The sequence below is a fragment of the Paroedura picta genome, chromosome 10, assembly GCF_049243985.1.
Source record: "Paroedura picta isolate Pp20150507F chromosome 10, Ppicta_v3.0, whole genome shotgun sequence".
NCBI lineage: Eukaryota > Metazoa > Chordata > Lepidosauria > Squamata > Gekkonidae > Paroedura > Paroedura picta.
This window is the reverse complement of record NC_135378.1, coordinates 87,008,968-87,025,499: the sequence shown is the minus strand read 5'-3', so window position 1 is coordinate 87,025,499 and position 16,532 is coordinate 87,008,968. Positions and strand designations below refer to the sequence as shown.

Sequence of the window (16,532 nt, the reverse complement as noted above, 5' to 3'; positions counted from 1 at the left end):
ACCACATTTTTCTGATTTGTGCCCATCCTTAGTTATAACACTTGAATATGGATTTGAAATTATTCTTTTATTTTTAGATGAAATATTTTAAGAGTTACCTTAATGCCTGAGTCATCTGTTTCTGTATTTTGTACACTATCTGCAGCATCTGTAATTTTTTTAAAAGAAGAGTAAGTATTACTGCGGAGCAACTCTAGAAATGTGCCCAAATTCCACAACTAGCATGTCTAAATGTCAGCCTAAATCAGTCGTTTTATTTGTGGGGGGAGGGGGGTGTTTGAAAACAAAACTTTTAAACTCATCTCTCTCCCAAGAGTACCTGGAGCATCTGGAGGGTTGTCAGTTTCTCTTGCTTTGGAGTCAGTTTTCTTGGTATCAATGATCTTATGGGTAACTACTGGCTTTTTGGCCTCGTCAATCTTCTTGGGATCCGCCGGCGTCTTCTTGGGATCCGCCGGCGTCTTCTTGGGATCCGCCGCAGTCGTCTTCTTGGGATCCGCAGGCGCCGTCTTCATGGGATCCACCGGCGCCTTCTTCTTGGGATCCACCGGCGCCTTCTTCTTGGGATCCACCGGCGCCTTCTTGGGATCCGCTACCGTCGGCGCCTTCTTGGGATCCGCCGGCGTCGGCGCCTTCTTGGGATCCGCCGGCGTCGGCGTCTTCTTGGGATCCGCCGGCGTCGGCGCCTTCTTGGGATCCGCCGGCGTCGGCGTCTTCTTGGGATCCGCCGGCGTCGGCGCCTTCTTGGGATCCGCCGGCGTCGGCGTCTTCTTGGGATCCGCCGGCGTCGGCGTCTTCTTGGGATCCGCCTGCGTCGGCGTCTTCTTGGGATCCGCCGGCGTCGGCGTCTTCTTGGGATCCACCGGCGTCTTCTTGGGATCCGCCGGCGTCTTCTTGGGATCTGCAGGCTTCTTTTGTTCCACAGGTGCCTTTGTATTCCTCGATTTCACTGTATTTTCTCCCTTCTGTTCTACACCTGCCTTAGTCTCTCCAACCTTTTGGGATTCTCCAGGCTTCTTCTCATTAAGTTTTCCTAAATTTAAAAAATGTATGCTTGTTTATACAACACAATGGGACTTCACATGAGTTCTGTGTAACTTAAATGTCTGGGAGACCCAGATTCAGATGGGTAGCCATATAAGTCTGAAGCCACTAGAATCAAACTTTGTTCTATTGAAAGACCATAATTAGATTAGTTTAGAGAAACCAAACATACTCAGAATACAGAAATATTTAACTTTAATTCTGCCTTCTCTTGGCAGACTCAGATTAGTTTTTGTTTGTTTATTGGCTGGCCTGGGTCCTTCACACCTCCTACTGGAGTAAATGGCAGGGCATGCACTGGCCTAAGAGGGAGGAGGGCAAGGAGAGTGTTTTGGGCCCCACTCCAGAGAAGTCCCAGAACTAGAGTAGAGGCAGCTGGCTAAGGCCCTTGAAGGAGGAGAAAGGAGTGTGTGGAGGCAAAACACACACCACCAACCAAACCTGCTCAGGGTCTAACCAAACCTGCTCAGGGTCTAACCTGTCCTGCAACAGACCTATAAGAGGATCCACTGATTTTAATACCAACCAATATGACAAGATTGTGATCAAAATTCAGTTTTATGCATTTTAGCAATTTATTTTCAAATGTTGATCTGAACAAAACTCTGTGAGGCTTTGCAGAATCGGTTGCGTTTTTTCCACTGGAAGGTGGCTACCTTATTTTTCCGCTCTCTCCTTTCTACCCAGTACGCAAACCCATTTTTCTTCTTGATGAAAGACAACTTGACCAAGAGAAGCTCAGATACATTTCTCTTGGATGTCTGTGCCCATGTTCATGTTTGCATCCTGAATCATCACATGATGGGGGGGGGGGGGGAAACCCACAACATCACAGATATGCAGTAGAAGAGAATGAAAATATCTTGAGAAAGCAACTGAAACTCACCAGCGGGGGGCATGGGTGAAGACATCTGGGGTGTTTTAGCAGCAGGGTTGGTCTTATCTTTCCTTTCAAAAAAAGAGCACAACAAATGGATTAGAACACCATAAGACCCTGACCTGAAAGAAAAACAGAACTGATTTACATAGTCTCTACAGACAAAAAATTAAAGATGCTCATACTTACTTTGTGTTCAGAGGAAGCTTCTTGACATTCTGCACTGCTTCTTTCCCATTTCCTTTGTTCTGTGGCTGGAAAAAAATTAGCATTTGATTGTCCCAAGTAATAGCCCATTTCTCCTATGAAATGCCCTTCCATCATGGGATTAAGCAGGAGGAAAGCCACCCACCCACACACCTGCCCTTAATAGCTGCCTTTAAATATTCAGCAAGGTATGCAGCAACTGTTCTCTAACTGAAGACAAAAACACATGAAATTTGTAAGTCCAGTCCATAAACTCTTCTAATTAAGCTGCATAGGAAAGTGTAAATGAACCACACATGAGTGACTATCATCCAGCAATAAGAAAATGTAATAAGAGAAAAAGAAAAATGTAAAATCAATGGGCACATGAAAGCAAGAAAACAAATAAAGGCAACTGATGTGGCGAATCACGAGCCCAGCAGATAAAAAAGCTGGTTGGATAAAATAAAAATTGTGAACAAGCTCAGCACAGCACAGCAATAGTGAGGGTCTTTAGGAGCTAGGGCTATTCTGCCTTTTTAGACACGCCCCATATTACTCCCTCAGTTTCATCGTCTCAGTATCCACTCTTTAAGGTAAGTTAGGCTGACTGTGTGTGACTGGACCATGCAAGTCTCTCGAAGAAGTCTCCCTTCTTCCACATGAAATGGTTTGCCATGGATGCACAGCAGCCACTAATGGATAAGAAGATCGAGTAAGTATCTAGGCTTGTGGTTCTATCACACTTCCAGGCCATATTTCTTATTCTGCCTTCCTTTCCTTAATTCTTTGTATCCCCATTTTGTGATTCTTTTCCAAAGTGAGGAGGGAAGTATTGTGTTTGGCTCCACCCCTCAAGATGGCCATCACCAGTCCCACTCAGAATCCCAAGGGTGCCTGCACAATGAAAAGGGCTATGGATCCGGCCATGCTCTATACAGGCTCTTGCAGAATAATGTTGTTAAGTCCTGGAAGTCACAGGCATTACATCACAGTACTTGGCCCACATTTCCTGCCAGTGAAAAGGAGAGACAGCCCACTGTGGGCAAAAATCCAATTCAAAAGAAGCTATGGCCTTTCTGTCCCAACCACTCTATGATCCCCACACTTACCTGAGTGGGAGGTGGTTTGGGCTTTTCTGGTGGTTTGGGCTTTTCTGGAATGCTTATTTTCACACGTCTTCCACTGACCAAAACTGGAACTGTTTCACCATATTTGACAGCTGCTATTACCGCTTCTTTATAATTCATTTCTAGGAAGGCCTAACAACATGGGGGGAAACTGCCTTTAAGATTTGCTTTCACATGATTACTTTGAATGAGGCGGTGATGATGCCCCCTTCTGGACAGAGCACCTACTATTACCATTACCACCCCTACCAACCCTCCACATGGTTTTTCAGAAATACCACAATCGGAATTTGGGACACTGCTTACCTCATTTTTAGAACGAATCACTATGAAGTCACTAACTTTTCCAAAGGGAAGAACAATTTTCTCAATCTCTTGATCTGTATAGCCATCATCTGGTAGATCAGATATGCGAAGAACCGTACCACAACTCAAGAGTTTGTCTGACAAAAGCTGCAAATTAAGAATGATTTAAACAAAAATTTAATCCATTAAATGACTTCTCTTTATGGTGCATACGCAAGTACAAGCCCACTTGCAAGGAGCTAAGTAAGACTGACTTATACCAGGGAAATAAGGGATAAAGTTCCGTAGCAAATGGGCACGTGCCAACAAACAAACAAATAGGTATTTTTTAGATTTAGAAATACTGTATCCCAAAAATATCAGTATTTCCTAATATTTCAAAATCCCAATACTGGTATGATATTGGGATTCAGAAAATATTAAAGAACAGTGGACTAGGAGACATATCCTTGCCTCAGACTCAGCTCCTTAGGCTTCTGTTGCCTGATGCTTTAGAGGGCAGGGCAGTGGAACCAGCTGTCCCCAGGATCTGTGTGAACTGGCAGACATGTCCCCTCCCCTCCCGACTCAGCCCCAGGCCTTTAGCCCTCTGCAGCCTGGAGCGTTAAAGCAGTTAAGAGTATTTTTTGATATATTTTTCCAGCTGGGCTCAACTGAATGCGCATAGTAGCAAATAATGTCAATGAAAATTCACTGAAATGACTACAGGAACAATTACTACACCTCATAACACTGAACATGATGTTCAAGTGCTTACCGATGGGGTTGTGAATGATGTCACCCATACAACAGATTTTTATCATGCATGAAAAAATACTCTTTAGTACATGTTTTTCAAAAGACAGAAGATACCAAGAACACGGCCTCACTCAACAGTTGTGTCAGATGAAGGAGAAAAAAACAGAAAACAAACAATTGAGAAATAGTGCTGGGGTTCTTGTAATATTCTGAAGGGATGACGGGGACCAAAGGATGCATACCATAAAATCCATATCCACTTCTTCCCACCTACCAATCAACAATTCTATCAGTTTTTAAGGTCCTTGACTACTTGGAAGAACAGAATTAGGGAGGAGAAATACAAAACAGGAATTTGCCATAAGGTTTTGTTCTCATGGGTGGACTGAAAGGTGTCCTTGTAGAGATTATGCTGCTCCCACTTTGCTTGACAAGGCTGCGCATATGAAAATTAACTTGCAAGTTTTTGAAATCCAACCAGGGGCAGAGTTCCCGTCCCACCCCTTCTGAATGGAATATAAAGGACTCAGACCTCCATTCTGACTTGTATCTGTCTTTCAAAAGCTTATAACTCAATAATCTTGATTGCCTCTAAGGAGCTACTGGACTCAAACCTGGCTGTTCTAGCTACCCTCTGAAACGGTACACAATACAGATCTCTCAGCAGTGGTAAGACTTAGACTGCCAAAGAATGTTAATGCCCTGGGCTAGGACAATTCAGGGAGTGAGTGAGAGGGGGTTAGAAGGAAAAGATCATAGCAATGACACAGACAGAGCTTTCCCCTATGCTTCGTGCCAAGAGTTGCGGCTTAGCCACCTCAAATTCGCTAACCGAAAACAGAAAAAGGTTACTCACCCTATGAGGAGGAGGAGGAGGAGGAGGAGGAGGAGGAGGGCGGGCAACACTTTTATCCTTTATTGGTGCACCCATGGGCAACCTCTTGCTTTCACCTTCCACAGTCAGCCATCCTTTGTTTGGCCTACCACCAGCCTCGGGGCCATAATGAGAAACTGAATCCCTCTTGGAAGCCTTTGGAGGGACAGTTGGACTGCTCACGTTCTTCTTCACATTTCCAGGCGCCTTATCTGGCTCAGTTCTCTTTGAACCTGAAGTCCCTCGGCTTGCTTCTTGTTGAGATTTCTGTTTATTGAACTGTTCAACAAATTGGGGCCCCAAGCATTTCACTACAGCTTCCAAAGCCTTGTCTGATACAAGAAAGGGGGGGGGGAGATGGAATGAATTAATTTCCCCCAATAATACAGTTCCCACAATTCCCTGCTCTGGGATGAAACAGTTGCCAGGAAATGTAGAGAAAGGGCTTAAAAAGCAAGTTATACATTATTCAAAGCTACTGCAAGAAAAAGTACAATGGAAATTAAACTTTCCTATAGCTATTTTCAATCAGGAAGCAAACAACTGCATGTAAAGTGGGTTGGGACAAAAATCAGATCCCACACGAATTCATCCCTCCCTACTTTTCTAGCATTTCTCATAAAATATGCATCTGTTCCTAAGCCTTCTGTGCCACCCATATTCATACCTGCAGATCTAGTGGATCTTCCTCTTTCCCTGCTGGAAGATCTTGTAAACTGTGAAGCAGAATTCAGAGGTCTCCAAGGAGACCGTGATCTATGCCTGGGACTAGGGAGGCGCCTTGGACTTCGACTTCTTGGCCGACTGGTCCTGCGATACGCAGGGCTCCTGGATCGTGTCCGATGCCTGACATGGCCAGAGCTTGAGAGCCTTGACCGTTTGGGGCTAGGACTGGCAGAATGTCTTCTTGGAGCACGAGCGTCCGGTCTGTCAGGTCCACGTCTGGGAAACAGAGGTGAGAGAAGCCTACATTAGTCCCAGCTTGCTCAATATGAAAAAACCAACCTTAAATTGATGTAAGATTTCTTTTTTGATAAAAATCAAATAAATTGCTGACACAAACTACAAAAAGTGGGTAGGAATAGATGAACTGAAAATACTATACTCTCCCTCACGCTTTTTAACATCTATATGCACCCTCTGCACAGCTGATCTGGAGCATTGGACAGGACTGTTATCAGTATGCAGATGACACCCAGCTCTATCTGCGGGCGGGCAGGCAGACGGACGGACGGACTTCCTCCCCCCGGAGGCATATGCCGGTTGTTTGGAAGCAGTGTCTGGATGGCTCAGGAAGAGTCACCTGAAACTCAACCCCTCTGAGACAGAGGTCCTTAGGCTGGGTGGAAGGGGACAGGACCAGGAGGCGCACCTCCCCGTTACCTGCAGCCAGGAACTTGGGGGTGAACTTTGATGCCTCCCTATCTATGGAAGCTCAGATCACAAAAGTAGCCCAACTGGCGTTTTTCCACCTACACCAAGCTCGGCTACTAGTGCCCTACCTGTCCAAAGACCACCTGGCCACGGTGATCCAAGCAATGGTCACATCCAGATTAGACTTCTGTAACACGCTCTACGCGGGCCTTCACTTGTCTCTGACCTGGAAATTACAGCTGGTGCAAAATGCAGCTTAGTATCCTCATGAGGTCATCTTGGATGGCCCATGTCCAGCCTATCCTGAGGCAGCTGTATTGGTTGCCAATTGGCTTTGGGATCATGTTCAAGGTTTTGGCCTGGGCCCTGCTTATCTCCTTATGCCCCTCATGGGGCTCTTCATTCTGTGGGTAGGAATTTGCTGATTGTCTCCGGTCCCCAGGAGGTGCATTTAGCCTCGGCCAGGGCCATATCCTTTTCAGGCCTGGCCCAACCTGGTGGAATGAGCTCTCAGAAGAACTAAGGGCCCTGTCGGAGCTTTCAACATTCCACAGGGCATGCAAGATGGAGCACTTCCATCAGGCATTTGGTTGAGACCAGGCTAGGAAGAACTGCTCCCTCCCTGTGCACGCCCGTAAAGCCACCGGGACATACCTGTAGGTGGACCCTGGGGGATTTGCAACTATTAAATGTGGGGGGCTAGGGATGGGTACAGTCTATTGTTTTCATCCTGTTATCGTGTTTTTACCGGCTTCTGGGATTTTTTATTGCGTTCTTATTATTGCGTTCTTCTTATTTTTTATTGCGTCCTGGTGTTTCCAGGAGTGGCAGTCTAAAAATGTGAAACTAAATAAATGCATAAATACATAAACAAACAAACAAAAAAATGGGAAAGGAAGAAGGGCACTTAAGTACTTCAGAGAAAGAAGTTAAAAGTGAATGCTGTCATCCCAATTATTATGACAGCACAATTTTTGCAAAGTGGGGCACATGTATGTGTGTGTGCATGCGTGTATGTGTGTATGTAGCAGTGCTGCCATAGGTCTCACATAATTGCATGGTTGGGCAAGCCCAGATGCAAATGAGCTAGATCTATGCAGGACACTTATCCCAAGCCAAGGCCTTCATCTCAGGCCAGAAATTTCACCCCCTTATGGAAATCTCTCTTCTCGAAGACTCTGCGATCTTGCAACTCATTATATATATCACTGATCAGTACACTCTGCATAGATCAGGCAAAATGTCAAATCATATAGGCAAGCACTGTTGTTTTCTTTCACTGCTTAACGCTTATGTGTACCTTACGATGATCGATAAAAGGTGTCCCTTGAAGCATTGAGCGTTCTGCTCACAGATCATAACCAAGACTGCATGTTTATTTCATATATATATAAATGTATAAATAACTATATAAATATGCATAACTGTATGCCTAATTGTATGTATGCATGCAGACAGACACGAATAATAAATATAATTTAAGCACCAAACAGACAGCAAATCCATATTTTCACACAGGTGATGCCCTGCACCTGTGATAGATGAAGTTCCAACAGAGAAAGCCAAAGAGGACACTTGCTGTGGATTCAATGCAGTGGCCAAGCCCCCAAGCACCAATGTTCTGCATGGTATCATCTGCCATTCCCACCACAGAAGCATGCACTGATTACCTTTTGGAGGAATTGTGAGCCTCAGGATTCCAGTCTGGGTACCTGTTTTGAGAATAAAAATGTCCATGAAAGAAGATGGCTATCTACAGTACTATTTGAACATTAAGTACACTGTCATAACTATAGCTGAGAACCATAACCACTTCCTTTCATACATCCTTTAAATACCAAGTACGGAACGGGCTGTGGCTCCGTGGAAGAGTCTGGGCTTTGCATACAAAAGGTTCCTGCCACCCCACAGCAAGCCACCTCGTGGCAGGTTGCATAGTAAGCCCACATAATATACAATTAAAACCCCATCAAAACTATATAAGATAGCTTCATGTGTACCAGCCTAGTAATACCAACCCTCCAAACTGACTTTCAGTGCTAAGGCAAACACATCCAAGGAAGACTGACCCTTAGAAAGGCCACTCCCCACCTCAGATCTGCCCTAGTCTTAGTATTCCACAGACCCTCAAAGCCATTTGCCCTTCTCTGGTTTGTTTTTGTAACAGTGATGAAATGACACTTCACCCAAGTATCAGTTCAGAATTGTCCACTCTGCTTTGTGAATGTTGAGTCTGAGATCTGCAAAGGTTCAGGAGTTAAACTCAAACGACCTTTACAAGCCGTCTGCAGCTAGCTCCCCCACTCCATCTCCACCCCAGCAATGCCTTCTATGTCCCAGGCTGCATATCTGTATATCTACTGGCATGCTAAAGAATGCCTTCTTTAGCATGCCAGTAGATATACAGATATGCAGAGAGACCCGAGAGACAAGACGGTAACAAAATGCTTCTAGACTTTTGTCCTGTACTTGGTTACAGGACAACAGTTGGGGTAGCTGTTAGGGAGAAAAAGGACTCCCAGGATGAGCCCTTCTCAACCTCTTTACCATTGAGAAACCCCTGAAACATTCTTTGGGTTTAGAGAAACCAAGAAATGATGTCTGTGAAGGGAAAGGGGTGGCAGATGTAGATGAGTGATTGGAATGTGAGTGTCCTGTATACTGCAGGGGGTTGGACTAGATGACCCATGAGGTGCCTTCCAACTCTATGATTCTATGTCAGTAGGCCACCCCTCCCTGCCACAACCCCCGGAAGTCTCATGCCAGATTAGAAGTCCGCACTCCTAACCACTACACCAAGCTGGCTCTCTATAATATATTTTTATTTTATAATATTTGTATTTTTAACAAAAATGTTTTTGCAGCTCAACCTTTAGGTTCCTAATCAGATATGCTACACAGGATATGCAGAAGCTCTAATACAAAAATACAGAATACCCCAAAACTTTAGATGAGAACTACAATCCACATTCCATTGAACCCAAAACAGCTCACATCTGGCCAGTGCAGGCCTATAAATGACCATGTGAAGTATGATAACAAGACACAGCACCACAACTGCACACAAATTAAATGAAAGTCCTTACTGCTGGCGTAGCTGGCGACAGCTTTCAATATGGGTAGCAGCATTCTGATGCTGAATCCAGTCCTACAAATAAAAAAGACAGTCAAAAATCATGGATAAGACCAGTATTTCCCCACCTGCAGGTCCAGAGCTAAAAGTGAACAGCAAAATCTGTGAAAATCTGCAGTTTTACTGACTTGAGCATGCTTTGATTTTTTGATCTGGAATGCCAGCAAGCTTTGTTTAGATGTGTTTGCAACTTGTTCTCTTAAGCCTTTATTTGGCTGCTGAAATACTCCTGTTTGTAGACTAATACAGATCTTGGAAGCCCTTGATAAAGCACTGTTTAGCAAAACGCGTTGGGAATCATTAATGAATACTTAAAGAAATGGTGTTTTGAAGAATGAAGACCCTTTGTATGTCAACTTGCTATGCTGGATTTAGCCACCCTGTGCTACCATCTAGGTGACCCAGTGTCCTCTTTTGTGGGACACTATATCAAGAAGACTGATATGAATTAAACTATGTTCACCCAGGAGGCCAAAATTCAAAAACAAGTCCTCAGCTCTAAACCAGAAAATGGTAACACAGTTTCATTTTAGGCACCCTCAAAAAGTTACAAGTCCCAGCCACCCATTAATTCAGACTACTTGGAAAGAGATTGATATGCTCACTCATATATTGCTCCAGGTTCGTAAACACAACTCTTGCAGACCATGACTGAACCAGTACCAATGTCACTCTTTTTCTTCCTGGGCAGGAAGGCTGATGCAGAGCTACTCTGGCTGTCTGCCCAGGAAGGATATTCCAGCCCAAGGCTGCAGAAGGTCATGAGGCAATAGCAGTGTGGGAGTGACAGAGATGCACGTGCAAGGGGAGCCACAGGCTTGTTGAGAGCCAATATGGTGTCGTGGTGGCTTCTAATGTGGCGAGCTGGGTTTGAGTCCCTGCTCTTCCTCCACATGTAGCCAGCTGGGCGACCTTGGGCTAGTCACAGTCCTGATAGAGCTATTCTCATAGTACAGTCTGTCAGAGCTCTTCCGTGTTTCAAGAACATAAGGGATTTGAAAGGCTAGTTGCGTTGGTCCACTGACTTCCTGCAATTTCCGTATAGTATCACCAAAAGACTGTGCTACCTCTGTCTCTGTTGCATGATGACCACAATTGGAATGGAACATACCTTGCCAATAATACAATTTGGGAACCTATTCACATGGCAATAGCATGAACAAAAGCATTCTTCTGAGCATCTCTAAAATGGTAGAACATACTTTTTAAATAAATACCTTAAATAATAAATTTTCTGAAGTTATCAAAATCCAAGCATTCTTCACAAAAAACAAAGTCTTTCCACATCAGTCTTTGCTAGGCAGGACTCAAACTCAAAGGTTGTTAGTATTTCAAAGGCCAGTTTGTATTTTTGTATCTGTTTACTAACAAGACTGTGCATCCTAGACCTTCTAAATACACAGGCACACATTTTTAATACGTTTAGGAAGTAACTTGTCTGCAAATTACACAACAGCCAATCTGAACAAAAGAAGATGTAAATGACATCGCGCTAACAAAAAAAACCCTTGTTTTAGCAAACATGAAAAATCTGGACATGATGGACACGCTTAAATTGGACACATGCTGTTTTGCTACAAAAATCCCTCTCACAAACTTAATAATAATGATTTCAAGTTGGAAGGCATCTTCAAAATTAAACTGTAGGTGTTATTTCTTTTCCTGGGGTTCCTTCTCCTGAAAAATATCATTGATCACTTAATATGTGAACTACCAAACTTCAAACAATCATGGTTATCATGTTGATATATAAGCACAATTTATATTTTCATTTAAAATCTAAACCTCCAGATTGAGGCTCCACCTAAAATTAGAAAGACAGAATGTAAGGCACCCTAAGGTAAATTGCACAACTTTTTAGAACGACCGATATGGCACAGAATGAAGTACTCTGTAAGAACTGAGAAATGCTGTAAGAATGAAAGTATAAACTTTCACAATGCAATTAATCTTCTGGTTGTTGAGATTATATAAAAGTGTATCCACAATACACTTCTGGAAAATGTTCAGAGGGAAAATGTAAAAAAATAACACAAATGCACAAGTCTTGATAATGCCATACCAGGTCTATTTTTAAAATATTTCTGAGACAAAAATACACAAGGAAGTTTGGAAGTAAGAATCCAATTAATATTGCAAGTATCTCAACTTGCCTAAGATATGATCTTTTTTCAGGATTTCTGACACTACAAGTCCAGTGTCCTAGACTCATTAGTTATCATAGTGTCGGGAGTATTTTTCACTTTGGTTCTCTTGGTTTGACAAGTGTTTACTTGTGAACTTGTAGCTGAGCAGAAGACAGTACAGCCTTGCACCAATCTCCATCTGCATTAGGGGGTTGTGGCACTCGCAGCATAGGGGACAGCCTGCGCAAGGAATAGTTTGCCACAACCACCCAAATGCTCACATTTCAAGTAAGTGCTGCTTTGGCCCTACAGAAACAGCCAGTCATAAGTGAAGAATGTTGCCCAAGCAAGTTCTCCCTAATTCTGATTCTTCATATCTTAGTACATGATGCCTGTGGGTGCCACAGCAGCTGCTGACACCTTCCCTGGTGCCGACCAAGTGTCTCTAGAGGGTGCGGCTAAGTGATGCTTAGGCACACCAAGGCTATTGGTTAGCACAATGATTTGGGGTTTTTTTTATGTTGCTCTGGCAGAAGCTGCCACCACAGCACGAGGATCTTCACTAGGGGAGTGAAGGTAAGCTTTCACAACCATTCCATTGCTGGCTCTGCCTCCTGTGGCAGCCACATGGCCCCACCGCGCTGTGTCAGAAATACAAAGGTGCCCACACGCTCCGAAAGCTTGGGAGCCCTTGTCTTAGAGAGATAAACACTAACCATTTTCCATAAGCCATTTAACCCCCAATGAACAGTGTAGAGAACAAAGGCAGTGTATGCATTCTTGTGGAGGAGGGAGGGGGAGGAAACAAAAAAAAATCAACTCACCTTCAAATGTCTACATTCTACATTACATAGAGAACACATGTGCGGAAATATTCTTGGAGATGCAGCGTAGTAATCATTCATCATAGAGGGAGTAGGTAGTCTCTTCAACTTCTGTGCATCTGCCTGGGAAAAAACTGGAAGCCAAGAAGCTTTCACCACACCAAACGGAGATTCAATAGGACCTTCACCCCCTTTCTGGAAAATCTTCTGGCCACCTGTAGGTCGAGGGGGGGGCTTAGGAGGTTTAGCCCTGGATTCGTGCTGAATCCTGTCATGCCTGTTTGCAGTCTCAAGCATTTCAGAAACAAAGTGATGTGGTGGCTGGTTCATAGTGGGCATCATAGGCTGGGCAACAGGGGGTGTAGGCAAAGGCTGCTGAACAGGAGGCATCATGGGCTGAGACATAGGTGACACCATAGGGGGCATCATGGCTGGGGGGGGTGGGGCTGTTGGGGGTACTCCAGGTCCTGTTGGAGGCAGACCTAATCCAGGCATCTTGTTGGCAGCATCCATAGCAAAAAAGTTCTGGGGGTTTGGTGTACTTCTCTGAAATCCCATCTGTCGAATTAGTTCTTCTACAGCATTAATTGGATTATTGGCTACGGCAGAACGTGAAGTAAGCACAGGAATCGTCTGCTGAGCCTGAAACCCTTTCACGGTCTCTTCAGTTCTTACATCAGAGCCATATACTTTGACTTCAAGGGGACCTGATGAATAGCCATACTTGCTTTCGTGACCATAATCAATCACTTTGCTCTTTACCATAGAACCACGGCTTTCATCACTGCGGAAGGCTTCCTTTTCCTTGCTCTGGGAGGGTAAATTAGGCAACTGGCGAGCCATCTTGCGCATTCGGATATCCCGCAAGATCAAAGGCATGTTTTCAGGGGTGAGTTGATCATCTGGATAGCGACTAAGTTCCTCCAAGTCTTCGTTAGATAAGCCAAAGCTTGCCAAGATGCTCGAGGCACTCTCATTTGTATAACGGCTCTGAACATTTGGGTTGGGATCTTCAAGTCTTCCTGAAGCAGTCTGGATCTGGCTACTATTTCCATGGGGAAATGGGTTATCATCCCAGCATGTGGTATGGCCTTCTTCCTTCTGCTGGTTTCTCTGTTCCCTTGCTTGTCTTGGATCCATTCTATGTTGAGTGACTTGGACATCTGGCCTGGAAAATCCTGGCCCCATTTCTCTTCCCATGAATTGCTGGGGCACTCCATGATGAGGGCCAGGTGGGCGTTGTCCTTGAAAATTAGCCTGTCTTGGCCCCCGAAAAGGCTCATGTGGGATTGTGTCAGATGCATTTGGTCCCCTTGGTTGTGGATGCATATTTCCTCTGGGGTTAAACATGGCGATCTTCAGGAATGCCTCATTTAACAAGGCATAAGACACTACAGAATTATGTGAGGCAACAGAGTTCAACTGGTGCAGAGCCAACTGTGTCTTAATCTGAGCAAGCTGTAAAGGGCCCAACAGAAGTGGGCTGGCAATGCCAAGATTCAGAGAATTCACAAGGGGTGTAAACCTTTCCAAGAACACCACAAAGCTGAAAGTTAAAACACAGATATTAGATGACATTTGTCTTTGAATTCACTTTCTACAGTGGGCTCTGCCAGTAAGCAAATTGTTTTGGGAAAAGTTTGTGAATTTTCTCAGTCAATTAACTGTTTTAAGCAAAAGGCTTTATTTTGTCCACTGCCAAAAACATAATCTATAACAATCTTACCTGAGAATTAGGTACTTCTGGATTTTATTCTAAACAGACAGCCACATCATATTCTGATCAATATCAACACTGAAGTTACTGTGATTTTATTTCATTCTATCTAAATATCAGGACCAATTTATTGACAAGGCAAATAGGAAAGCACAGATCCTAATACAGAAGTACATCTGCAGTTCACATAAGGTACATTTTTTATACAGTCCTAGGTAACAGCAGCATTTCCCCAGCAATCTGCTATCTGAGCAAAACTAGGGGACATTTGGTCTTTTACGGGGGGGAGGGGAGTTATGCAACATTTACTGATAAACTGCTTCCACCTTTTTAAACATCTGGTAATTAAAAATAAGCAGAAGAGATGTGCAGAAACCTCACAGCAGCGTTGCCTAACCTAGCCTAGCCTGTCCTCATTCGTCATTACAGGCCCATTATGTAAGTTATCCTGCCACAACAGCTATGCAAGTCACATGCACACATACCTAATCTATTTCTGTTCACAGCCTTTTATTTCACCGTGCTTTTTCACTATATTGAAATGCATTAAGTCAATACAAGGGCTCCCCTGAGCCGATCTCGCAGTGAGGATTGCAGTTTCTATTAATGGAACCTTCCGAGAGCTATGCGTGTCTGTAAATCATATGCACAGAAAGCCTGCATATACAGCAATGTGCAAGTCCATGGAGGTAGATACATTCTCAGGGACAAGATGTGAGGGTTCTTTCCCTATGAACTTTCAGATTATGTAAATGTATTTTTATTTATTTTATTTAAATTTGTATTCTGCCCCCACGGCAAGCTATCTTGTAGCAGATCACAATGTTAAAAACTCCACATAAAGCATTAAACCCCATAAAAACCACATATATTACAACAACAGGCAGTCAAAATCCAGATCCTTCTTCCCAGCGTGATGACTGCACCTCGGTGTGCCAGAAGACTGTATGCCAGAGCAGCCAATATGATGGCCTATGGAAAGGTTGCAGTACCTTCCAGGGGGGCCTATGATTTTCCATAACCTGGCTTCAACCATAGACCTGGCGGAAGAGCTCCATCGTGCATGCCCTGCAAAATAATGGTAATTCTTGCAGGGCCAGCAGCTCATTCCACCAGGTAGGGGTCAGGACAGAGAAAACCCTGGCCCTAGGCGAGGCCAGGCAAACTTCATGCATTGTTTTCAAATTCCTGTAAAATAGAGCTGACTATTTTATTTAACTCAGATTTGTAACTGGTCACAAGCCTAGTACTTGTGACTACTGTAAAAGGAGGGGTGGGAAGGCAATGGATGTATTGCTCCTATGTTCCCCAGCTGGAATAACTCAGTACCATGCTTTGGTAGCTCCAGCTTTCACCCACTGACAGTGAGGGAGAAACATCATCAGATACACCATACTTGCTACACTACTCCTTGGATTCATTCCCTCTTTGGACAAGCATCCACTTGCATGCCCCGAACAACGGCTGTTTATTCTTGCCTTTCTACTATCTATTTCTGCCAAAAGTAAGACAAAGCTAGGAGCTTGGATTATTGCACAGCTTCCCAGATTTCAGGGCAGCTCTGCAAACAAAGGGGCATTTACTATGCAACCACATCATGGAACCATTAACTGTGCAGCTGGCTCCAAGTGGTTTATAACAATAAAATATCATTAAACAGTTAAAAGCAAACTTTAGCTCCTCCTATTCCACTCCACCACCATTTTATCCCAAACCAGAAACTGAATATAGAGTAGGGAGCCAAGGAGAGGAAGGAGGCCCATATAAAGTCCAACCACCATGGCCTCAACTATAAATCTGGGGAAAGAAGGTCAGGCCCTGTAGAATTTTGACTTCTGCCAGGGCCTGAGTTTTGACTGACAACTCATTCCATCAGGCCTCTGCTCAAGACCAGGCAGATATCTTTGGGACCATGGACCACCAACAAGTTGGTATTTGAAGACTGTAGTGTTCTCTGGGGAACATATTGGGCAAGACAGCCCCTCAGGTACACAGGGCCCAGATTGTGTAAGGATTTGAAGGTCAACACCAATACCATGAATCTGATACAGAATTCATCCAGCAATCAATGCAACTGCTGGAAGGCAGGTAAAATATGAGCCTTCCACAGGGTTCTCATGAGCTGCAGCATGTACCAGGTCTCATTTCCGGGCCAGAGCCAAGGGTGATTCAACATTGAGCGAGTGGCAGTAATCTAGTCTGG

General features: G+C 44.1%; 1 protein-coding gene across 2 annotated transcripts in view; it reads right to left on the bottom strand.

Annotated features, from left to right (window-relative positions):
* Positions 1-16,532, bottom strand: part of ZNF638 (zinc finger protein 638) — a 45,729-nt gene that overhangs the window by 22,068 nt on the left and 7,129 nt on the right. Inside the window, exons 2-12 of one of the 2 annotated variants that reach the window (XM_077301325.1) lie at positions 12,613-14,158; positions 9,616-9,677; positions 8,200-8,241; positions 5,823-6,097; positions 5,138-5,487; positions 3,544-3,690; positions 3,220-3,369; positions 2,111-2,175; positions 1,931-1,992; positions 320-1,033; positions 99-148 (exon numbers count right to left, since the gene is read on the bottom strand). In XM_077301325.1, coding sequence (XP_077157440.1) covers positions 99-148; positions 320-1,033; positions 1,931-1,992; positions 2,111-2,175; positions 3,220-3,369; positions 3,544-3,690; positions 5,138-5,487; positions 5,823-6,097; positions 8,200-8,241; positions 9,616-9,677; positions 12,613-13,962 — 3,267 coding nt within the window. In that variant the 5' untranslated portion in view covers positions 13,963-14,158. The remainder of the gene's footprint in view (positions 1-98; positions 149-319; positions 1,034-1,930; positions 1,993-2,110; positions 2,176-3,219; positions 3,370-3,543; positions 3,691-5,137; positions 5,488-5,822; positions 6,098-8,199; positions 8,242-9,615; positions 9,678-12,612; positions 14,159-16,532) is intronic. The other variant, XM_077301326.1, reaches the window with a different exon arrangement.